General features: G+C 40.0%; 1 protein-coding gene across 1 annotated transcript; it reads left to right on the plus strand.

The window, feature by feature from the left end:
• Positions 1–491: 491 nt before the first annotated feature.
• Positions 492–25,234, plus strand: nwd1 (NACHT and WD repeat domain containing 1). The gene is made up of 19 exons (XM_077202767.1): positions 492–1,328; positions 3,151–3,236; positions 3,366–3,482; positions 3,625–3,979; positions 4,671–5,937; positions 6,795–6,998; positions 7,323–7,482; positions 7,588–7,705; positions 8,052–8,216; positions 9,829–10,026; positions 10,152–10,274; positions 10,916–11,118; positions 11,749–12,009; positions 12,091–12,181; positions 12,940–13,088; positions 13,179–13,452; positions 14,327–14,880; positions 24,528–24,633; positions 24,782–25,234. The coding sequence occupies exons 1-19, from the start codon at positions 1,211–1,213 to the stop codon at positions 25,090–25,092; spliced, it is 4,860 nt and encodes a 1,619-aa protein (XP_077058882.1). The 5' UTR covers positions 492–1,210; the 3' UTR covers positions 25,093–25,234.
• The last annotated feature ends 26 nt before the right edge of the window (positions 25,235–25,260 follow it).

Below are 25,260 nucleotides of genomic sequence, written 5' to 3' on the forward strand. Positions count from 1 at the left end.
GCTGAAAATTCAGCTTTACCAACACAGAAATAAATTGCATTTAAAAATGTATTACAATAGAAAACAGTTATTTTAAATTTTAAACATATTTCACAATATTACTGTTTTTGCTGTATTTTGGATCAAATAAATGAAGCTTTGGTGAGCAGAAGAGACTTCTTTTAAAACATTAAAAAATCTTACCATTCTAATAATTTTGGCCACGATGTATATCATATATTAATAATTAATTGCAATTTAAATTATATAACAATGCATATAATGGTAGTGTTTTACTGCCTGTGATGTATTATTTTAAATAACAAATAATCATTATTGCAAAAAACTGCAGCTTTTTGAGATGTAAAATATAATCCAACTAAAATCATAGCAGAATTTTTTTCCACATTTAATGTAATATTAAAACCAAGAAAATGTATGTAAGAAATGAAAAGATCTTTGTTTTTCATGTTAACATATTACATAAATTACACAATTTTGCCTGGGGCAAAGTAAGTTTTGATCATGATTCAAAGCATCAACCCTGACACCCACCCGATTCCTTGGTGAGCATACACTTGGGTTATTCTCTCTCGAGACTGAAGGATTCTGAGCACATTAGAGAAGCTAGAAACAAACAACACGGAGTAACAATTAACAGATGTAGAGGTTTAGTTAGCAGTGCAATAAAATCACCTGATCCTGCGGGAGCATGCTAAGTTTATCAGGTTCACGTTAATACTTGTCATTTTAAATCATATTATATTTATTTGTAAAGAGGGAAAATGATTCCAAGGATCTTAAACTCATAATCAGAAATGAAAAGCAACAGATTCATACACTTTAGGTTAATTAAAGGTGTGGCAGCTGCTCACGGTCTCCAGGGTCCGGGTCGTAAACACCGTGTCTCTCTCGGCCTTCCTGATCTCAGTGGATAAAATGACGGGTGCAGAGGAGAACAAACAAATGTGCTAGAGTGCTTCGCAACAGAGCGGTTTTCTTTTCCTTATAGTGGAATGCTGTGGAAAACTTGTTTTTCATCTAGGGGCTCAATTAATATTGAGCTTTCAGATCTACTCTTTCACTTCTCAAACTAAGCAGTGATGCTCAGTAGTCCTGGAGCTCATTATTAAATGCTGTATTTTTGGGGGGGTCACTAAGATTTGGGTGGGTTATGAGGACAGGAGCGCAGGCGATCATACTCAGGATTTATTGAGGTGTGTTGGTCAGGATGGCTGTGGTGGAGATGAGCGAAGCTTTTGGATTGGAGGCTCTACGGGGACAGAGCGCTGATGCTCTACAACCTGTTTCCAGAATGGTGCGGGTGTTCATCAGCTCCACACACTCGGGTAAGGCTAGCACTGCTTGTTTTAGTCCCCTTAACTCAGATTTTTTTTACACACACGTGTGCAAAAACATGTATATGAGATACATATATGTATCTATATATATATATGTGTGTGTGTGTGTTTGACTGTCACGCACACATATATGTGTGTATGTATATATATATATATATACACACACATACAGGTCCTTCTCAAAAAATTTGCATATTGTGATAAAGTTCATTATTTTCCATAATGTAATGATAAAAATTTAACTTTCATATATTTTAGATTCATTGCACACCAACTGAAATATTTCAGGTCTTGTTGTTTTAATACTGATGATTTTGGCATACAGCTCATGAAAACCCAAAATTCCTATCTCAAAAAATTAGCATATAATGAAAAGGGTCTCTAAACGAGCTATTAACCTAATCATCTGAATCAACTAATTAACTCTAAACATCTGCAAAAGATTCCTGAGGCTTTTAAAAACTCCCAGCCGGTTTCATTACTCAAAACCGCAATCATGGGTAAGACTGCCGACCTGACTGCTGTCCAGAAGGCCATCATTGACACCCTCAAGCAAGAGGGTAAGACACAGAAAGAAATTTCTGAACAAATAGGCTGTTCCCAGAGTGCTGTATCAAGGCACCTCAGTGGGAAGTGTGTGGGAAGGAAAAAGTGTGGCAAAAAACGCTGCACAACGAGAAGAGGTGACCGGACCCTGAGGAAGATTGTGGAGAAGGACCGATTCCAGACCTTGGGGGACCTGCGGAAGCAGTGGACTGAGTCTGGAGTAGAAACATCCAGAGCCACCGTGCACAGGCGTGTGCAGGAATTGGGCTACAGGTATTGGGCTATTGGGCTACCGCATTCCCCAGGTCAAGCCACTTTTGAACCAGAAACAGCGGCAGAAGCGCCTGACCTGGGCTACAGAGAAGCAGCACTGGACTGTTGCTCAGTGGTCCAAAGTACTTTTTTCGGATGAAAGCAAATTTTGCATGTCATTCTGAAATCAAGGTGCCAGAGTCTGGAGGAAGACTGGGGAGAAGGAAATGCCAAAATGCCTGAAGTCCAGTGTCAAGTACCCACAGTCAGTGATGGTGTTGGTCCACTGTGTTTTATCAAGGGCAGGGTCAATGCATCTAGCTATCAGTAGATTTTGGAGCACTTCATGCTTCCATCTGCTGAAAAGCTTTATGGAGATGAAGATTTCATTTTTCAGCACGACCTGGTAAATGGTTTACTGACCATGGTATTACTGTGCTCAATTGGCCTGCCAACTCTCCTGACCTGAACCCCATAGAGAATCTGTGGGATATTGTGAAGAGAAAGTTGAGAGACGCAGTTGAGAGAGCTTAAGGCCGCTATCGAAGCATCCTGGGCCTCCATAACACCTCAGCAGTGCCACAGGCTGATTGCCTCCATGCCACGCCGCATTGAAGCAGTCATTTCTGCAAAAGGATTCCCGACCAAGTATTGAGTGCATAACTGAACATAATTATTTGGAGGTTGACTTTTTTTGTATTAAAAACACTTATTTTATTGGTCGGATGAAATATGCTAATTTTATGAAAAAAATATATGAAAGTTTAATTTTTATCATTACATTATGGAAAATAATTAACTTTATCACAATATGCTAATTTTTTGAGAAGGACTTGTATATATGTGTGTGTGACAGTCAAAAACACACACTATATATATATATATATATGTATAGGTATGTGTCACACACACAGTATGTATATATACTATAATGGAGTTAACATACTATATTAAATATCACAAAATAAACTCCTTCAGACCTGCCATTAATAAACTACATTTTATTTGACAGACATGAAAAATGAGCGAAATGCATTCTGGGAAAAGGCCTATTCTGAGTTGCAGGCCCACTGCCAAAGTTTGGGTCTCGTCTTTGAGGTTTGTGTTGTGTAAATGTAGTGTAGATTAATTCTGGTGGGAACGTATTTTTTATATAAACATATTCACCAAAGAGCATAATATTTCTTTTGGTTTGTTATTGTGAATTTTGTCTGATTTTTCTCGCAGTTAGTGGATCTCAGATGCGGAGTGCGTGACATCATCGCAGATGATCATTTGACAACGGAACTGTCCATTAAAGAAATTGAAACCTGTCAGAGAATATCAGATGGGCCGACTTTTATTGTAAGTGTCACCAGCATCATTAATACATTTTATTCAGTCTTTGTTATTTAACACCTTTAGGTCATCAGGCTTGTTTTGGTTCGTATTTAAAATCCCTAAGTGTAATGCTGTATTTCTGCTTTGCACTGTTTGTTTTTGTCAGGCTTTTCTCGGTAATCAGTACGGCCATCGTCCCATCCCATACCTTATACCAGAAACGGAGTTTGAGTCGCTGGTATCAAAACTCTCCAAAGATACAGAGAGTTTAATGCTCCTTAACCAATGGTTCTCCAAAGACAGTAACTCAGTCCCACCTACATATGTCCTCCAGCCAATCACAGCTCACTATCCTCATTACAATGACAGGGGTTCTGAGAGCGGTCAGTTGCATGATAATGATGTCATATCCTGGAATCTGACAGAGTCACGACTGCTGCAGGCTCTCCGCACTTCTGCCCAACAGGCTGAGAGAGACGGGGATATCACTGTTGACCACAAGCACAAGTTTTTCAAATCTGGTGAGAGATATGAAACTCTCCAGGAATATGGTGTAGATTTGGGTCATTATTTTTCATCACAGACCTGTATGACTAACTGACTTCAGCAGAACACACACACACACACACTCACACTCAAAAATAAATTTTTGAATAATTTTTTTTATCCATACAGTAAAAGTCACTGGGTTCCAAGAAAACACTGAGTTTCCACTTTCATTGTATACCTTTTATTTTTAATTGTTTATATTGTCTTTTGTGTTCTGCAGAAGAAAGAAATGCATACAGGTTTGGGGTGTCATGAGCGTGAGTTAGTTTTCTATGAGCTTCATTTTACGTTCATTTTGTATGTGGATTTGTGATTTTTACAACATGGTAACCAAACAGGATGTTACTGTAATTCTTAGGTGTCATAGTTTTAGATCATTTTATTGTATTTGGTAAAATCAAATGGTAACAGGGTTGTAAAATGTGGGACATGACTAAACATTATGTTTTTGGTAAATAAAGTGAATAGTAAAATATGTTAGATTATAGTTTATCTAACAATTCTAAAAACAAAACAAAAAAACATGGTATTTCAACTTCTAATTATTAAAAAAATGTGACCCAATACCATATTTATGGAAAGAGTCTTCTAAGTTGAATGAGTCTGGTCCTAGTTTTTCCTTTTATTTGAATGATTATCATGTTATTTACATATGTTTCATAGTCTTAGAGTATGAAATGGAGCACGGCTTTCTCAAGACTCAAGGCGAGGCATCAGCTGTGCTGTTTATCCGTGAACTGCCTCGACTTAGTAAAAGAGACTGCAAGAAAAACTTTGCAAAGTTTCTTCTGGACGTCACAGCTGACGGCTTGCTTGACACAGAAGCACGGGAGCTCTTGGCAGACCTGAAGCAACGCATCTGCAACACAGATCGCCTCCAACCTCTCTGCATGGAGCTCAGCAAAGGAGCTATGAACCCGAGCCGCAAAGAACACAAGGAATATCTGGGAAAACTGTGTGAGCAGGTATCATCTCAAATTAAGAAACTAATCAGCAGGAACGCTCTGCAAACTTCAGATTGTAGCACAGTAGATCCAGGATGGTCCTGGTTGAAACAGGAGCTCTTCCATCACACAATGCTGAGCGAGGAGAAGTGTTCTGTGTTTAAAGGGAGGGACAGCATTCTGGGAAAGATCTGCATCACCATGTGGGAGTCCACTAATGCTTGTCATGAACCTCTTCTGGTTCATGGACCTTCAGGGGTTGGTAAAACAGCTCTGCTTTGCAAACTGGCACAGGAAATGCGAGGTGTTGATCATCGGGGAATTGTGGTGCTGAGGTTGCTGGGAACATCTCCACTCAGTTCAGATGTTGACTCTGTACTCAGAGGTGTATGTCTTCAAGTGTGTGGAGCTTCAAGGTTGCAGTTCCCCCACCCACATATTGCCAACACACATGAAGAGCTAGTTCGGTTTTTCCATTCCATGCTGGAAGACGTGTCAAAACAAGGAGACACACTTCTACTCATTCTAGACGCAGTGGACCAGCTGTTAGGGGCAAACAAGCCTCCTAATCTAGACTGGATACCTAAAGCGATCCCACCTAATGTACACATCGTGTTCTCTACTTCTGATGACTGTGTTGAGAAATGTAAATCTTTGGTTTCAGCAGAGCAAAACATCTTTAGAGTGGAACTTCTCACAGACGCTCAAGGGAAAGACGTCATTGATGCTTACATGAGCGCAGCTGGACGCAAGCTGAACTCAGAACAGTTGGACACCATCTTACACAGCTTCCACCAAAGCGGAAGCCCTTTGCATCTGAAACTCATACTAGACATTGCTAAACAGTGGTCCTCCTGGATCTCCATTTCTAGTTCTCACCTGGGCATCTCTGCACAGGAGGTGATGACACAGTTTTTGCAATCACTTGAGGAGAATCATGGGAAGAAGCTAGTTAGTCATGCTTTGAGCTTCATATTGCTTTCAAGGTAAGTCATATTTTGTTATGTTGGTGTAGCAAGACCCAATATGTATTGTTAGATAAGGATGCTTTGTTAATTGGGTATTATGGCATCTTTACACTGCCGTGCTGTCTTGCCTCCAAATTATGTGTAAAAATGCATAAAAGATGTACAAAAATATGCCAAAGTTGCATCAGAACCACCTTAAATTTCAGAGTTGTCATGACTGGCAGTATGCAGATATTTGTGTGGCTATGCACGAGAATCAACACTGAGAAGTCATAGGTTGATTTTGAAAAAAGTTTTTTTTATTTCAAGTAATGAAAGTTTTTTTGTTTTAGTTTATCATGCATGTTCGCTTGACTTGCAAGAACCAATGAGGTATTCTCGTGTCACGCAGAATGTTTGACCTTCAGCAAGAGGTCTATTCTTGGGCATCAAGGATTGTTATGTTCGCTGATCAATGATAATTTGTGATTAAAGGACTAAATTCACGACTAAATTTGTGTCTCCAGAAAATTTGGATATAAACCACTCAATTCATTTATGGATTAGTTTTTATGATCTATGAACTTTTTGAAGCGCCAAAGTGGTAGTTGCGTAGCTGCATATCAAAAATATCTTCATTTGTGTTCTGAAGATGAACTGAAGTCTTACGGGTTTGGAACCACATGAGGGTGAATGATTAATGACTTTCGGGTGAACTATCCCTTTAAGTAGCGACTGTGCCACATTAAGAAATATGCACAAATGCACTTGTTGTGGTATATTTGCAGCTTCAGATAAGTCAAACACTAGCTTTCATAATTGGCAGGTCTATTTCACACAGTAACAGAAGTCTAAGTTTTTTAATTTTAATTATTTGACTTTTACATATTCAACAGATATGGACTATCAGAGGCAGAGTTACAGGATGTCTTGTCGTTAGATAATGACGTTCTGGCCGAGATCTATAAGTACTGGCTTCCTCCAAGCCACACACTCTTGCGATTCCCACGTCTTCATTGGTCACGTCTCCGACATGACCTGAGAGCTTATCTGGTGGAGAGATGGGATGGGGGTGTTATTCTACTGGGTTTTGCTCACAGGTAAAGATTTTTTTTAGACCTTTCTGTTTGCCGCCGACATTTTCAAATTTTCTAAACTACAATCAGTCACAGTGAAATGTAATGTTTTCTTTCCTGATTGCATAAATGGAATGGAGAAAAAGCAGACAGGGAAAAATTAAGTTACAAAAACACAACTTCTTTTGAATGGGATCTACCAGCATGAGCTAACTGACCAATGATAACCAGTCGAAACAAGACCCGTTGACAATCTCTAGTCTGCAAGTGGACGGCCCTCTAGAAAAATCCTAGTGCTCCCTATGCCCATTTTATCACTGTTCTCATCTTAGCCTTTAATTTTCTCAGGCAGTTCACAGAGCTGGTAAGAAAGAGATATTTGTCACGCGATGTGAAAGCTGACATGCACTCCATCCTTGCTGAGTATTTCTCAGGACAGTGGAGTAAAGGGCAGCTCAGGCCTATTCTTCTGCCCTCGCTAACCACACTGCTAAATGCTGACAGAAAGGTATTGTTTAAGGTCACAAAATTAGCATTGTCAAATAGATTTTAGATGTAAGTAACCTATACATTTACAATTTTTTTTGGTGGTAAAACATGCTATATTTTCAAGGTACCACCCCAGCCCTTGTGGTTTACTGGAGAAATGGCCAATTTACGGAAGCTTCATGAACTTCCCTATCACCTCGCTCATGCAGGCAAATGGGAGGAGCTACGCCAATCAGTGCTCGGTGAGGTTTGATTAGGTTTACACTTTATTTCTATGGTCCACTTTAGACATTCGCCTAACTAAAGGTAACTGCAACTACATGTAAACTAACTCTCATTACGGTATTAGTAGACTGTTACAAGACTGTTAGGTTAAGGTTAGGTGTTAGGGTTCAGGTTAGTAGAATACGTTGACATGTAGTTTCAAAGTTGCTTATAGAATTTCTGTTGAGGGACCATAAAAAGTGCTAGCAGATATTAAGCAAACAGTCTACTAAATGACCAACTGACAACCGTTCTTTGTATTGTGTTTTATGTCATGGTAAACTTTAAATATATGAAAAGATAATTGTGCATTTATTCTCACAGGCAGTCTGGATTGGTTGTGTTGTAAAACTCTGCAGTGTGGCGTGAGCTGTGTTATTCAGGACCTGTCGCTTTGCACTGATCTCACAGAATGTCTTGAGATACAAATGCTGAAAGAGACATTTCTGCTGATTAAGCCCTCATTAGATTTTAGCGTTGGCCATGTGGGTAAGTATGGGGCTTCCGTAGGCTGTGTCCCACCAATGTTTGTTTTAAAATTCATTAAAATTCACCATGGCTCACAATTCCAATTTCTGTCTCTAAATTATCCATAGTATTGGGTTTCATGTTTTCATGAAATTGTAATTGGAGTTTTGTAGCTTTTAGTTTGTCTGTGTGCCTAAGCCGGGGACACACTTAACGACTAACTGAAACAATCTAAGACTGACTGAACACACTTACAGACTGTTTCCAACGACTTGAGCAGCTTTTAAACACCGACTGTGAACTGAACCCAACACGGCACGTTTGGTCATGATCAGTCATACGTATCAAATTACAGTCATAATCCGCCTTACAATCGTGAAGTGTGTGCCCGGCTTTAGAGGTCATCTATTCTAGAGGAAAGAAAACTGCACTTTTCAAGCAATTTGAAGGTGAAGTGTGCAATTTCTGTGCCATCACTGAATTGTCATTACAACCTTCATCTTAAAATTGAAAAATTCAAAAGTTTATTAGTTGGTTCTACATGATCAATTGCCCAGTGTTTTTTTGTTTTGTTTGTTTTTTTACTTTATTTAAAAAAGAAATCAAATTGATATATTTGTAATTTTTTTGTTAGTGAACTACATTTAAAATATTAATTAAATACACAAGTTTAAATATGGCTATTCATTAGTCAGTTTTAGTCATTAGATTTTTTTTCTTCTGCTGAACACAAAAGAAAATATTTTAAAAAATATTGATAACCAAACAGTTGATGGGGCTCCAATGACTTTATTTTTCCCCATGAACTGTTTGGTTACCAATATTCTTTAAATTATCATCTTTTGTGTTCAGCGGAAGAAAGAAATTCATACAGATTTGGAACAACAATTCTAACTCGCCCTCAAGTTGTTCCAAATCTGTATGAATTTCTTTAATATAAATGCAATATATATATATATATATATATATATATATATATATATATATATATACGATGAAATAATTAATTTTTTGAGTGTATTATCACTTTAAATCCTCCATAAATATTAGTGTGACAATTTACAGATGACATTCAAAGACTTATTTTCTTTTAGGCACAGGAAAACCAATCACACCAATTCATCATCCTTCCAAGTTCCATTTTGAAATATGTGACCCTGGATCACAAAACCAGTCACAAGTAGCACGGGTATATTTGTGGCAATAGCCAACAATACATTGTATGGGTCAAAATTATCGAATTAGGATATTAAGTAAAGATATTGTTCCATTAAGACATTTTGTAAATTTCCTACCGTAAATATATAAAACATGTATTGTGAATGCAGCAGTGAATGCAGCACAATCACAAACATAAGTGGACAACTTTAAAGGCGATTTTCTCGATGTTGCGATTTTTTTACACCCTCAGATTCCAGATTTTCAAATAGTTGTACCTCGGTCAAATATTGTCATATCCTAACAAACCATAAACCAATGGAAAGCCTATTTATTCAGATTTCATATGATGTATAAATCTCAATTTAAATGTATCAATTTTGGGGTCAAGAGTCACATATTATAGTTCAAGAAACATCTAAAAGATAATTTTTTAAAAAGTAACTCGTCTTTTTTTATCTTATGTTTTTATAAGATCCCTCACATTTGGTCACAGAGATCTTCGCCAGGCTGCAGGGCCTTGCTGATCTCTACCCCTCTATGATTGGTCAGTTGTGCTCTCAGTGTGTGGACTGGTTTGGATCCTGTACTGACCCAGTGCTTGTGCCCAAATGCAGCTTCTTTCAGGCCCCTGGGGGCCCACTAAAGAGGACCCTCACGGGGTTTACTAAAGGTGACGCTATATATAGGAGCACAATCTTGCTTTTGTTAAAGTAAAACTAAACTTTCCACAAATGCTATTGCTAATGGGCTTAATGTGATTTCATAGCATTGTGTGTGTTTTCTTGACTTTTGAAGGGGTAAAGACTGTTGTGCTATGCTCTAAGAGGGAGCTGATGGTAGCGGGTTCAGAGGATGGGCTGATCATAGTCTGGAGTCTAAGCAATCTAGAGACTCTTCATACTCTTTCTGGACACACAGGTAGGTTTTTAGCATTGTAAAAAAACAGGGTGTCGCAAATCAGGGGACGTGAGAGAAATTGCTCACCCACTTTTTCTCTTGACTTGATTCCAAGCAAAATCTATACTGAAAGTGAGGAAATCTGGGCTTAACTCAAGTTTTTAATCTAATGTTTCAATAATTTCATGACACATTCACATATTTAAAGATTCTATGATGCCAGTTAGTGATCACATGGCAACGATGCAAGTGATTAGATAAAATACTTAACCTTTTTTAAGTGTTTATTTTGCAGCTGGACTTTAAAATGGACTCAAACCGGTTTAATTGTGATAGTTTCACTACTGATGTTTATGTACATACATTTTTTCATTAAAAATGTTCACTTTCAAATGTTCAAACTCTTTAATCTGCAAACATTTTAAATGATTAGGCTTTTGTTTTATTTTATTTTACAGCTGAAATGCTATAAACTTCTCAAATAAAGTGAACCTAATGTGCATTGTGTTCCCAAATGCACATTCAATTTGCAGCACATGCAGAGATGGAGTTCCCTGGTAGAAACATCATTACAAATGCTTTAGAGTGAACACTGTTCAAGTATATGAAAACAAAAAACCTTTGGTTTAGACTTGATCTTAAATTTCGCTTTCTCTGTGTAGCAGGGGTGCTGTCCCTGAAGATGATGGATAAAACCAATAACTGTCTGTCTACTGCACTCGATGGCACACTAAGAAAATGGTGTCTGATAAGTGGACAACAGCTTTTCTGCATCGCTGATGCAGTGTCTGTCCAAACACACACGCCTGCACATGTCCATTTGATCGAAGAAAGGAAGATTATAATAACCAACCCAAGCAGCCTAGTAGGCCTATGACAAATTTATATCATTTTTTTTTTTTCTCAAAGGAACACGCTGACTTTTTGGGATTTTAGCTTATTCACCGCATCCCCCAGAGTTAGATAAGTCCATAGATACGCTTTTCATCTCTGCGTATGCTGTAACTCTGTCTGACACACCGCAGCTCGCAGCACCTGAGAAGCCCCGTGGTGAGGAGCAGAGGGTTCGCTCAGAGTGTTGGGCTTATCACTCCGCCCCAAATAGCAGTGCTTCGCCTTCTGAGAATATAGTTCCCAGTATGTATACAGTTAAAAGATGGCTGTGTCTCATATGACCTTAGTATTTGTACACACTGTGACTATACAAATCACAACATATAAATAGGAAAATGTTGGCGTTATTTTGTCACTTATTGGGAGCAGTATGCTAGCTGAAGCCATTTACTTACAGTCTTGGTGCTAAGCTAGGCTAGAGGCGGGTGCGTCAGACAGAGTTACAGGACGCACGGAGATGAAAAGGGTATGTATGGACTTATCTAATCACTTTGACAAATCAATAATGACAGAATTTTCATTTTTTTTATTCATTTAATAATTAATATAACTGTCGAATGTTGTTTGTTTATAGTTTTTGTTCCCATCCTTTTGTTTCTAGGTTAAAGCTTGGCACTTGGACACTGCCGAGCCCCTGTATGAGGTGACCGCAGAGGTTTGTTCTGTTCTTGGTGTTGTGGGAGATGCCGTAGCATGCATATGCAGTGAGGGGACACTCTGTTTTTATGACATATCCACTGGCGTGCAGAATTCCCAGACCCTCCTACCCTGCTCTGTTGGACACCACAATATCACTTGCTCTCTGACACTCACCAAATACTCCAAGATACTCATTGCTTTTGGGGAAGGCCGTCTACATTCTGTATGTACCTCGTTTCTGTAAAGACAGAGCAAAATGTAGAATTTCAGCTTTATTCGAATGTGTTTGTGTGTGTGTGTGCAGGTATGGAGCAATGGAATTGAGTCTGTGGTTGATCTTCCCACTCCAGCCTTGTTCCTCAGAACAGCTGAGGATGAAAAACTGATTTTTGCAGGTGCCTTTACACGTCCCTGTCTGGTTCTTGTACTTGTGGACTTAAAAGACACACAAACACAGTGGCCATTGTAAGTCTGCAAGACCTCAAGTGCACAAGAATTGTGCCATTACTACTGCTATTCTTCAACAGTGGAAAACTAAACCAATATTAAACATTAATCATTGGTTAAATTTACTATTAGAACACATTGGCAATGGAAACATTGCCACCATAGCAAGAAAAAGCACTAGAACCCTTTTCGGAAATGTGGTCTCCATTTATTTTTTAGTATAGGAGTTCATTTCCTATTGATAGTTAATTTTGTGAAAACCCTATTCAGACATTTGTATAATTTAAATAAAATTTTATATTAGCAAATATTTGAGAAATTAAATAAAAGTAAATATTATATGGAATAAGTGAATGGCTGATGGTGTTCCAGGTTTTGTCTAACTAAGCTATCACTCAGGTATTGTTCCGAATATTTAGTCTGGACCAAATTTTGGTATTCATTTTCTTATAAATTAAAGTAAATGTTTGTTTGATCTTTTTTCTTTTTCTTTTTTACAAAAATATTGGTAACAGGGTTGAATAGCTGAGTTTGATCGTTGTAGAATCAGAGCCATCCTTGGGTTGCACACATAATGTGGTGTTAAACATGCTAGTATTGTCTATGTGTAATGATCTTATGTTAAATGAGATGTTATCTTTTCAGAGAACATAAATTTGTGCCGATAAACTTCTTGCTGATCTACTACTTTTGTTTCTTGTTGAAGGATGTGACAGAACATTGTGCGTGTTCCTTGTAACACTGACTTCAATGCAGAAGGTTCTGGATCTTCACCATGATGCGTCTGTCCTATGTGCGGTCTCAAGCAGTGCAGGTAGCGAAATCATCACAAGTGCCCAGGATCGGATTATACGGGTCAGTTTAATCCCTCTCTTCCCAAACTGGTACAGTTTCATCTCACTGCCATTGTCTTGAATGTAAGTTGATCATCTTATACTCTTCAAGGTGTGGAGTGTAACCACAGGAGCCCTGCTGGACTGGATCGGTGTGATGGATTCTGCTGTGTCCACTTTGGCTGTACATCAGCGCACTATTATCTCTGCCTCTGTTATTGCCAACCAGCTCAAAGTATGGCAGCTGGACTATAACACCAAGCACAAGAGCAAGAGTTTCATCCCAGCATACTGCCCCCTAGTGGTCCTGTCGAAAGACGGTGATACCCTATTTTATGTCAAAGAGGGAAATAAAACAGAAGTTTTCACCTGGAGCTGTTCAGAAGGTGAAACGTAATGAGAGGATATTGGTTTTCATTGCTGTAATTATATGCAAGATCTTAAAGGGTTAGTTCACTCAAAAATTGAAATTCTGTCATTAATTACTCACCCTCATGTTGTTCCAAAGCCGCAAGACATTCTTTCATCTTCGGAAAAAAATTAGATATTTCTTTATGAAATCTGAGAGATTTCCGTCCCTTCATAGACAGCTACACAACTACCACTTTGATGCTTCAAAAAGTTCTTAAATAGATCGTAAAAATAATCCATATGAATTAAGCGGTTTAGTCCAAATTTTCTGCATAGAAACGATTGCTTTATATGATGAACAGGTGGAATTTATGCTTTTATTCACATAAAGATTCCTCAACACCTCAGATAAATGGAAGCTCAAGCATGTTCGCTTGACGTACGAGAACCAGTGAGGTTCATTCTCATGTTACGTTTCACGTTTGAGCTTCCACAAGAGGTTTGTTCTCGCACGTCAAGCAGGTTCGGTTGAGTTTTATGTTCGCTGATCAATGTTTATATGTGAATAAATACCTAAATTCAATCTTTTCATAATATAAATGGATTGTCTTATCAGAAAAATTGGACTAAACCGCTCAATTCATTAGAATTAGTTTTATGATATCTTTGTGAACTGTTGAAGCATCAAAGAGGTAGTTGTGTAGCTTTCAATGAAGGGACAGAAAGCTTTCAGATTTCATAAAAAATATCTTCATTTGTGTTCCGAAGATGAACGAAAATCTTACGGCTTTGGAACGACATGAGGGTTAGTAGTTTAGTCATTTTCATTTTTGGGTGAACAATCCCTTTAAAAGTATTACATTCTGAAAAAAAATATTTAGCCAAAGTTCACATTCACATGTTTCACAGGTCTACGGCCAGACAGTATGGACGTGTCCTCAGAAGTGTGCTGTATGGAATTAGCCCAGCAGAAAAACCTACTCTTCTGTGGACTGCGGACTGGTACCATCCTTATTTACCCATTGGACTTTGCCCAAGAAACCCTGTGCCTACCACCTCCAGAAAGCCTACCGACAGTACGCAGCATAGCAATCAGCCCGCGGGAGGACAAAATGGCCGTGGCATATGAGGATGCGGTCTGTCTGTTTGAGATTACAGCAAGGGACAGTTTCCCCTGTGTGGACGGCCCATTTGAGAGGTATTCCTTGTGCTTACTGCATTCCCCAATTTCCGCCATGTCTCTGCTGTCCGACTGCAGGCTGCTCTATGGGACCTTTGGTGGTGAAGTTGTAATCTATGACTTTAAGGGCGCCAAGGCAGCCGAGCTGGATCACCACGGGGCAGCCATAACCTGCATCACCATGAGCAACTGGGACACGCAAGCGTTGATTGGCTCTCAAGACTGTGTTCAGAAGTTGTGGAATCTGAGTCCCGTCTTGCTGAATCACACCATGGAGTACAAGGTGAGGGTTCACAGGTTGCTATGATTTGAGCTTTTTTAATTGAGCCAAGGAATTTAATTTTGCCTATGGTTGGGTCTATTTTTATTCTGTTAACAATTAATTAAATAGAGTTTATTGTTACCATGCTGCTAAACTAACAATGTGATACTTGAATAAGCATTAGAAAATATGTACTACTGACGAATACCGGTACAAGGTAAAATAGTCTATTAAACTATAATTTGCCTGTGTTTTGGTCTTTTTTGGCATTGCTCACAATTAGTTTGAACTAAGTTACATATCAGTCGCTCATGTTCGGCGCAACGTTGACGTGACGACGTAATTGGGATCACTTCATGGAGCCCTATCATCTTCGAGTGTCTACAGAACGAGCCAATGAACGTTGGCATGCGTGACTCGCGTCACGCGCCCCACCCCGCAGTGTGGGTATAAACAGGAAGCGGGCGCACGCACACATTGTCTTTCACTTCGGAGCCGAGCTTCCTGTTTGACTTCAGACCTACAAGACTCTATCAACGTTGAAGACTCTGCAGATTCTCTCCCTCAGTGTTGGTGTGAAGGCGCGACAGCTCACAACTGCTGTTTTCACAGCACTGCATTGTGTGTGTGTCGGTTTCAGTGGGTGTTCATACTCGGTGTGTAAACCTCGTTACACCATGGCTATCCCTGGGGGCCTCAGCACTGAAAGAGTTTTTTATTCTATTTTTAGGTTTCTACTAAAAGAGCAACACTCTGCATCCTTTTCAGGATGTCATTCCGCCTGTGCGTTTCTGGATGCGTTCGTTTCCTGGTACCAGCAGACGGCCACAATAGTTGCCTTTTGTGTTTGGGCATTCAGCACACTGAGGCAGCTTTTATGAAAAGCTTATGTTCCCATTACCATTCTTTCCGGAAGTGCATGAGGAGATCACCAAGATGTGGACGGTGCGTATAGTGCCAGAAGCCATCCTAGTGGCTCCTCCCTCCTCACCACCCTCAATGGCGGATCGGCTAAGGGGTATGTGGATGTCCCGCAGGTGGAGCGTTCCATTGCGATGCAACTGTGTCCAGCGTCCGCATCCTCCTGGCAGGGAAATCCACGCCTCCCGTCCAAGGCATGTAAGTTTTCGTCCGGTCTTACGGCGAAGGCTTACAGAGCCTGTGGACAGGGTGCTTCCGCCCTCCATGCCATGGCACTCCCGCAGATTCACCAGGCCCAGGCGCTCATGGACATGCACAGGGGTGGTTCTGACCCAGAGCTCCTCCGAGGGCTTGGTGCAGCAACTGACCCCGCCCTCCGGGCGACGAAAGAAACCGCACGTTCCGTCGGTAAGGCAATGTCTACCTTGGTGGTCCAGGAATGCCACGTTTGGCTCAACCTGGTGGATATGAGGGACACTGATAAATATCGGTTCCTGGATGCCCCTAACCGGGTAGATGTTTATAAGGATGTAAGCAATTTATATTTAAGATATAAATTGCTTAAATATATGAGGAGATATATATTTAACCCCAGGTTGGGTTATTCGGCGACACTGACAAGAGCTTTGCCCAGCAGTTCTCGGCCGCCCAGACCAGACGTAGGCCATCTGAAACATCCTGGAGGCAAGCAGAGGTGTAAATGACCCTGAGACGGGCGACCCAGAGGTGGATCAGACTGCTCTTCAGGAGATGGGGAACGCACCGCTCCTTCCCCCGGTGAAGGGCTGGGAGGAGAATCTTTGTTTCGTTTCACCCACAATTTCACCCACAATTTCAATAAAAGAGAAGTTTCTGAAACTCCAGCTGATATGAAGACCGGCTTCTTCAGCCCCATACTTCATTGTACCCAAGAAAGGCGGTGAGTTACGACCAATCTTGGACCTGACTGTCCTGAACCGGTCCCTATACAGGCTGCCGTTCAAGATGCTTACGCAGAAACACATTTTCAAGAATTTTCAAACTTTTCAGAGGCTCCTTGGGCATGTGGCATCTGCAGCGCGGTTAACGCCATTCGAATTGCTTCATATGATGGCGCTCCGACACTGGCTTCACGATCGAGTCCCGAGATGGGCGTGGCAGAGCGGCTCATGCCGGGTCCAAATTACCCCGCACTGTCGCCAAACTATGCCCAGCCTATGGTCGGACCCTTCGTTCCTGCGGGCAGGTGTCTCCATAGAAGAAATGTCCAGGCATTCTGTGGTCACCAAGGATGCCTCTGCCACCGGCTGAGGGGCCACGCACAACGGGCATACACCTTCAGGTCTGTGGATGGGACCTCAACTGCATTGGCACATCAACTGCCTCGAGTTGTTAGCAGTACATCTTGTGCTGAGCCGCTTCAAAACGCCGCTACTAGGCAAGCATGTACTTGTCCGTACTGACTGCACTGCGACCATTGCGTACATCAACCGTCAGGGTGGTCTTCGCTCCCGCCGCATGACCCAACTCGCCCACCATCTCCTCCTTTGGAGTCAGAAGCATCTAAGGACGCTTTGTGCCATTTATATTCCTGGCCTGCTTAACCATGTAGCTGACAAGCTCTCATGGCAGCAGGTGCTACAGGGAGAATGGCGACTCCACCCCCAGGTGGTCCAGCTGATTTGGAGGCGCTTCCGGACTTCCGCACATCACGATGCAGTTGAAGGTAAGTCACTGGGAAAGCACGACCTGATCGTCAGGTTCCTGAGAGGGACGAGGAGACTAAATCCACTTTTTTTAGGTTTTTGGGTTTTATAGCCTACGTGTCGATTTCTTCCTGTGTGCTCGCTTTAAACAGCCAGTAACACCGAAGTTCCTGCTCTAGTGTCAGCTTGCTGTGCCACTCCCCTGCACATGGAGCGACCAGTCCATATGTGTGTTCTCCACGTTACCTCCCTTCGGGCAGGATGTGGCTTCCGCAGCGTCCCTTTCCCCTGGAAAGGCACGCTTTCCCAGTGTTATCCAAGAGTCCCACTGTGTGTGGTGTAACGGAACAGCAGTTGAACTCCCTCTATGCAGGCCTTCCGCCCTAGGCAGTTGGGGGTCTGAGAGTCTTGCGTAGGGCGCTGGAAGTGGCAGCAACCGTGGTGTTTTCAATAGGGATCCCAAATGCGACTGATAGGGAATGTCTCGGTTACTAATGTAACCCTCGTTCCCTGAAGGAGGGAACGGGAGATGTCACGTCCCATCACCACAGTTGCTGACCATCGCTGTAATGGCCGTAACGATCTCGGCTCCTCAGCGAAAAATAATGAGTGTGTCCGCCCGCTTCCTGTTTATACTTGCGCTCCGTGATGCGATTCACACACGCCAACGTTCATTGGCTTGTTCTGTAGAGACTCGAAGATGATAGGGCTCCTGAAGTGATCCCAATTACATCGTCACCTCGACGTTAGGTCTCCCGTTCCCTCCTTCAGGGAACGAGGGTTACATTAGTAATGTAACATGCAACATGTTGCAAGCAAACAGTATGAGGCTTGAATAAGCATAAAAATGCAGACTACTCCAAAATACTATGTAAAATAGTATATTTAAATATTTTTGAACTAAAATTTGCCTGTAGTTGGGTCTTGTCACGTTTTGGTTTTTTTTTCTTGTTCCTGGTTCTTGTCCCCGAGTATCCGTTTGTTAAAGTTTGAAGTGAGAACCCAAGTGCAGATTTATTTCCAAAACGTGATTAAACATAAAACAAAGATATGGCAAGGCATGAAACTAGAAACTCGAAACAGGAACAATAACATGGACAGGGTATCCCAACAGTGGTACATGAAACAATCAATACTAGACACAGGGCAAACATGACGGCTTAAATACACAAGACTAACGACTAGACAAGGGACACCTGTAAACAATTAAACGATGAACCAATGACATGACCCAACAGACAAGGTAACATGGCAGGATCACATGACTATACAGGGGATCACATGACAGACAAGAACCAGGAACAAGAAACAAAACCCAAAACGTGACTTCTATTTTAGCTCTTTTTACTTATTTTTTTGGAAGTTATTAGCATGTTGCTACGCTAACAGAGTGATACTCAAATAAGCATTAAAAAGTACAAATTTCTCACAAGCAGTTCTTAAATTGTCTATTTAATTATTTGTTTTTAATATTATAATTTATTTCCATTTGTTTTCATTATTTTTTTCCCCCAAACCAGTTGAGCAAAATCACATCATGAAATAAATGTTTTTCTCCAAAACACGTTGGCCACAATTATTGGCACCCTTTTATTAAATACTTTTTGCAATCTCCTTTTGCCAAGATAACAGCTCTGAGTCTTCTTCTATAATGCCTGATGATTTTGGAGAACACCTGACTAGAGATCAGAGACCATTCCTCCATACAGAATCTCTCTAGATCCTTCAGATTCCTAGCTCCAAGTTGGTGCTTCTTCTTCAGTTCACTCCACTCATAGGGTCAGGGAACTGGGACAGTCATGGCAGAAGCTTCATTTTGTGCTCTGTGACACATTTTTTTGTTGATTTTGATGTTTGTTTTGGATCGTTGTCTTGATGGAAGATCCAACCAGGGCCCATTATAAGATTTCTAGAAGAAGCCGTCAGGTTTTGATTTTTTATCTGTTGATATTTGATAGAATCCATGATGCCATGTATCTGAACAAGACCTCCAGCAGAAAAATATGCCCACAACATTAATTATCCAACAGTATATTAAATTGTACACATGGGCCCAGTCCCAATTCGCCTACTTATATTACAACCTAAAAGTATGTACTCTTTTTGTGAAGAAAAAGTACATACTTTTGAGTGTGTAGCAAAAGAATAGGCAAGCTTTGGGGGGCTACTTCGTCTTCTTTAACGGACAGATCTGTTGCGTGCTTCCTGTCACCGTAAACTGCCCTGTCAATCATCTTGTCACAGTACAATAACCTCGATTCAATCTAATTTGATTTTCTAGCGTTTCAGAGAGAAATGTAGTTGTACGTTCATCTGTCAGTCGTGGGTCTTTCATGCGGATGTGTTTGCAATTTGAATATAATGATGCATTTAAAAGGTAATGGCTAAACATATCTTTACAAAAGTTCACAATGCTGCTGCAGATGCAATATAATGTAGACAACGTTTAATAAATACATTTTTGTCAGGTTAGATACTGATAATTAATCACTCAAACCCCTTTATCTAAACCTCTCTACATAACCGCCGGACTCGCGCGCGTTTTTTTAAACACTTTTCACTCGTGTTTGTAGTTCTAACCGAATCCTCGTCCAACGTGAGATGGGTTGTGGGCAATATTAGCCGTTAGAGTGTGCATCGGATTCTGACCGGAAATAGTAGACCATCCGGGTATCTTTGGAACACTCATTTCAACATACTACGATTTGGGATGTACTAATTCAATTTAGGACGGAGAGTATGCGAATTGGGACTGGGCCATGGGGTACTTTTTATCCTTGTTTGTACCAAACCCATCTAGCGTGTTTGCTGCCAAAAAGCTATTTTTTTTAGTTTCATCTGACCAGAACCCTGTGCCGTTTGAAGTTCCAGTGGTTTCTGACAACTGAATTTGTTGGGAGTTTGTTTTTGGAGAAGCGAGGAGGATTTTTCTTAAAAACCCTCCCAAACAACATATGGGGATGTAGGGGTCGTTTGATTTTTTTTTTTTTTTTTGGTAAGCTTCTGACCCCAAGACTCAAGTAATCTCTGCAATTCTCCATCTGTGATCCTTGAAGAGTTTTTGGCCACTCAAACTCTCCTCCTCACCGTGCATTAAGACAATATTGACACACGTCCTCCTCCTACATCTTTAGTTGATTGCAATTTCTCAATTATTGCCCTGATGGTCAAAATGGGGATTTTCAATTATTTAGCTATTTTCTTACAGCCACTTTCTATTTTGTGATGCTCAACAATTTTTTGATGCACATCAGAACTATATTCTTTGGTTTTACTCATTGTGATGGATGATTAAGGAAATTTGGCCTTTGTGTTTCCTCATTTTTATATTCCGGTGAAACAAGGAGTCAATAGCTAGACAATTTCATGTTCCTAGTCACCCTGGTGTGCTAAAAAAAGGGTAAATATTAATGGGAATATACTGCAGAGATTTTTTACTCGTAAAACATTCTAGGGGTGCCAAAAATTTTGGCCAACGTGTTTTGGAGAAAAACATTTATTTCATAATGTGATTTCCCCACGACTTTCAATTATTTTAGTTCAATGAAAGGTTAGATTTTGTGCAATTTTTTTTGAATGAAAGATCAAAAGGATAAACAATACAGATTTATTTTTACAGCCATTTTTGATCATATTTACCAGGGGTACCATTAATTCTGACCACAACTGTATATATTGACATATGTTAAAGAAGTCCATAATTAATTTCTGGAAGCCGGAAGTTTCTGGAAGGCTAAATGAGCAAGCACTGTAACTGTATTCAAATATCAAATACAGACATTAGAGAATACATGAAAATAACATTTCAGTAATCACACTGGTAACTTCTATAACAAAGTAAAATCTCACAAGCCTAGATAAGTCATTCAACTCATGTGATATTACAGTTTTTCTCGATTGTTTACACACATTTTCTGAAAGAATGTCTCATATTCTCAGAACTCTACACACAATTAAAAAAACACACACACAATGGGCAAAACCCCTCAATTCTCCTGCAAAATGAAACTTTACATTCAAAACAATGTTATTTCTTCTCAAAATGGTATTGTTTTCAAATGACACACACAAACCATCATATGAATAGACATTTATAAGAACCTGTTGAACACTGATGTGCTCAATGTAAAACACTATGATGAATGGAAAACACTTATTCTCCATTCATCATAATGACTTAGCCCTTTTTTTGTTCAGTGTTACACTTACTAAAGACAGTACATACATAAGTGTGTTGTAAAATATTTGAGAATATTGTTTTTATACTCAGAACACACAAATACACGGTAACAAATATATTTTATTTTTCCCACAAAAACATGAACAGAGTGTGCATCCCATTCCCAACCAACACAAAGTTGCACATACACTACATACAAAACAACAGAAGAATTTACTGTACACAGTTACAGTAAAAAAAAAAAAACTATGCTGCATCCTCTCTTCTGTTGCGGTCTGGCCACAGCACCTCATCCACATCACAAGCAATGTTTTCCCTGGCCAAGCAGCGGGGGAAATATCGCCTAGCATGGCGATTCCAGCCATGAAAAGCATCAGCTGCTATATCTCCACATGCGTCCTCCATAGCTTGGAGAAGAGGTATACGCGTTTGTGGATTTCGGTCATACACTTTCCATCTCCAGGCAGAAAAAAATTCCTCAATTGGATTGAGGAATGGAGAATATGGAGGGAGATAAACAACTAAAAAGCGTGGGTGGGCAGTGAACCAGTTACGAACCAGAGCAGCCCTGTGGAAACTTACGTTGTCCCAAATGACAACGTACCTGAGCTGCTCTGGGCCATCTACCTGATCTGGTGGAATGAGTGTGTTGTGTAGGGTGTCCAGGAATGTGATCAGATGGGCGGTGTTGTAGGGGCCAAGGGTAGCATGGTGATGGAGGACGCCGTGGTGGGTAATCGCTGCACACATTGTGATGTTCCCTCCGCGCTGTCCAGGGACTTCAACAATGGCACGCTGGCCGATGATATTCCTTCCCCTCTTTCGTCTTTTTGTGAGGTTGAACCCAACCTCATCAATGAAGATGAACTGGTGCTCCACTGCAGCCATATCTAGCGCAAGGACTCTCTGAAACACAGTATGACAATATCAGAAATAGACATGGAGTGGTCACTATTGTGAAGCACAATCATTATGATTACAATATTGAAATATGTATAATTTACTGTATACAGTGTTGAGAGTATGCATCAATTGTGGGACTCACTTGCACATAGTTATATCGCAATTCTTTGACTCTTTCTGAATTGCGTTCAAATGGCACCCTGTAGACCTGCTTCATCCTGAGATGATTTCTGCGCAAGACACGGTCCAGTGTTGATAAGCTTACCCTATCAATATTTTGAAATATGTCATTGTTTTCTATTATTTTTCTTTGTATTTGCTGTAATGTTATGGCGTTGTTTTCTAGGACCATGTTTATGACTTCAGTTTCCTGTTCAGGAGACAGAACACGTTCCCGACCACCTTGTGTTGGTAATCTTGCAGTTCTGCCAAACAAATAGTAAAATACTGTAAATACAATACATTTCCTAAATACTTGAAACATACTTTAAAGTATTTTTACAGTCCTACAGAACAGTCCACAGGCAATACTGTACTACTGTACTCATTGAGTACTGTATTGATATGCAGTACTGCAATTTTCTAGTGAGAGATTTCTTACCTATTCTCATTTCGGAAAGTCCGGATGATGGATGCTACAGTGTACCTGCTCAGATTTGGCTGCACTCTTTGCCCAGCCTCCCTCATTGTTAGACCATGGTTGACCACATGATCAACCAAAGTGTCTCGGATCTCATCAGAGATTACGGTCCTTGGCCTTCCTCGTCCTCTTCCTCGTCCTCCTCCTCCTCTTACTCTCACTCTCACTCCTCTGGCTCTGCCTCTGTTTCCAATGTTGGCATCCATTGCTCCATTGAAGAGCTCACCTGTTGCCCTTTTATGCTAAAGCTCTGATTGCTAATTGTAAAATAGTGTGACGGGTGTTTGCCCTTGTGATGAGTCAGTGTGCATATTTGAATGGCAGTGTGTTCCTTGTGAAAACAAGATATTTTCTGCATGAAAATTGTGCCAAAAGCAGAGAATTGTGTGTAGTGTTTTGAAAAAAGTGTGTTTTAGAACTGAAATTTGAGTGTAGAGCAGGAATTGTGCTTGTAGTTTAGCAGAATTGGTTCAGGGGGTTGGTGAATGAGTTACATGTTGTGGTCATTGTGTCTCAAGTACCAGAAAATGTGTTTAAGCAATCGAGAAAAACTGTAAGAAGGTAAAATTGATTAATACCTTGATTATAATCACTCATTATATATACATTGAAGCAGCAGTGGATTCCAGAATCCACACCCTTCAACAGTCTGTGTCAAGAAAAGTTTAGACTTCATGGATTTAGTCTGGAATTTAGACAAATCATTGACGGATCTGACTGTGACAAACAGTAATGCTCTGTATCAGGATGTGCTACCAACACATACAAAGATTAAGGTTAGGGGTTAGTATATGTTTTAGCATTGTGTGGGCAATCAGCACTGTGATTAACGTGACTGAAATGCATTTTTTTTCAAAGTGCCTTATTCTATTGACTTCTCCATTAAAGATACTTTGGATTTTAAAATATATTTTTTGTAATGTAACACAAGTTTTTAATATAAAATTGTCTTATTTTCAAGGTAGAACATCTAAAAGCTCTTAAAACAATGTAAATTTACCTGGGAGGCAATACTAATAAGTTAAGACATGTTTTCAGAGAATGTATATGTCAGGGTTATGTTTAAGTCTGTTTAGTTTCATTATGTTTTGTTTTCATTTTCCCTGTTCCCATTTTGCATGCATTTAGCGCTAAAGTTTAACACTTTATTTTACAGTATACAGTAGTTCCTAGTTTTTACATGGTTATTGTAAAGTGGCGCAAACTATGTTATAGTGTTATTTTTACTAGAAATCAAGTCAACAAGAACAAATTAACAATTTTTTCAGTGTGACATAATGCTGCCAATAAACAACTGCTGTGTAACATTAAAATGTTTTGTTCTTTTTACATCCTCAAGGGTTTTTATTTTGAAGGCGTCCTTTGTGCTGTCTTCTCAATAAATGATAAATATGTCTTCACTGGATCCTTGGACAAAACCATCAAAGTCTGGGATGTCTCTAGTGGTGAGGACTGTTCAGTGTTGTACATGACAGCTAAATGTTTATGAAAAGTTTTTGGAAGATTCATTTTTTACAATTAAAATTTTAAAACTTGCTAATAATGTCTTTCATGTCTTGGTTGAGTTGCTTGATTTTGGTAATTTCATTACAGGTTGTTTGCTATACATCCAGTACGTCTACTCTCCAGTCATAAAGCTGATGCCACACAAGGACGGATTTGTAGCCGTGTCCCAGCACGGATCTTTCATCAAGGAAGGCTTCCGCTGTCCAGACAGCCTCAAACCTGGATACAACCCCCTCTGTAACTTCCGAGCACATTACCAAGTCACCTCTCGGGAGAAAAGCCTGAATGCCTCACACACCGAGATCAACATGCTGCCAGATTATAACCCTGCTCAGATCAATTTCATCGGCATCGGTTTGATGAAAACGAAATCATCTAACACGTGTATTCTCCTCTAAGTACGTTCTACGTTCTCTTACGATCCAGCACCGCACTAATGTACACATTTAGGCTTTACACTACCTGTAATTAAATAGCAATTAAGCAACAATAACCATGTAATTACATAAGAAATTATTTGAGAATAATAAAATAAATACTATTTAGCCATTTTATAGTAATTAATC

The sequence above is a fragment of the Siphateles boraxobius genome, unplaced genomic scaffold, assembly GCF_051911475.1.
Source record: "Siphateles boraxobius isolate OS27281-9 unplaced genomic scaffold, OSU_SipBor_1 5, whole genome shotgun sequence".
Classification (NCBI taxonomy): Eukaryota; Metazoa; Chordata; class Actinopteri; order Cypriniformes; family Leuciscidae; genus Siphateles; species Siphateles boraxobius.

Coding starts and splice junctions, on each gene's coding strand:
- nwd1 (XM_077202767.1), top strand. CDS start 1,211: ATGGCTGTGGTGGAGATGAGCGAAGCTTTTGGATTGGAGGCTCTACGG. Junction 7,483..7,587: donor TGCTAAATGCTGACAGAAAG/GTATTGTTTAAG, acceptor TATATTTTCAAG/GTACCACCCCAGCCCTTGTG. Junction 12,010..12,090: donor GGGAAGGCCGTCTACATTCT/GTATGTACCTCG, acceptor GTGTGTGTGCAG/GTATGGAGCAATGGAATTGA.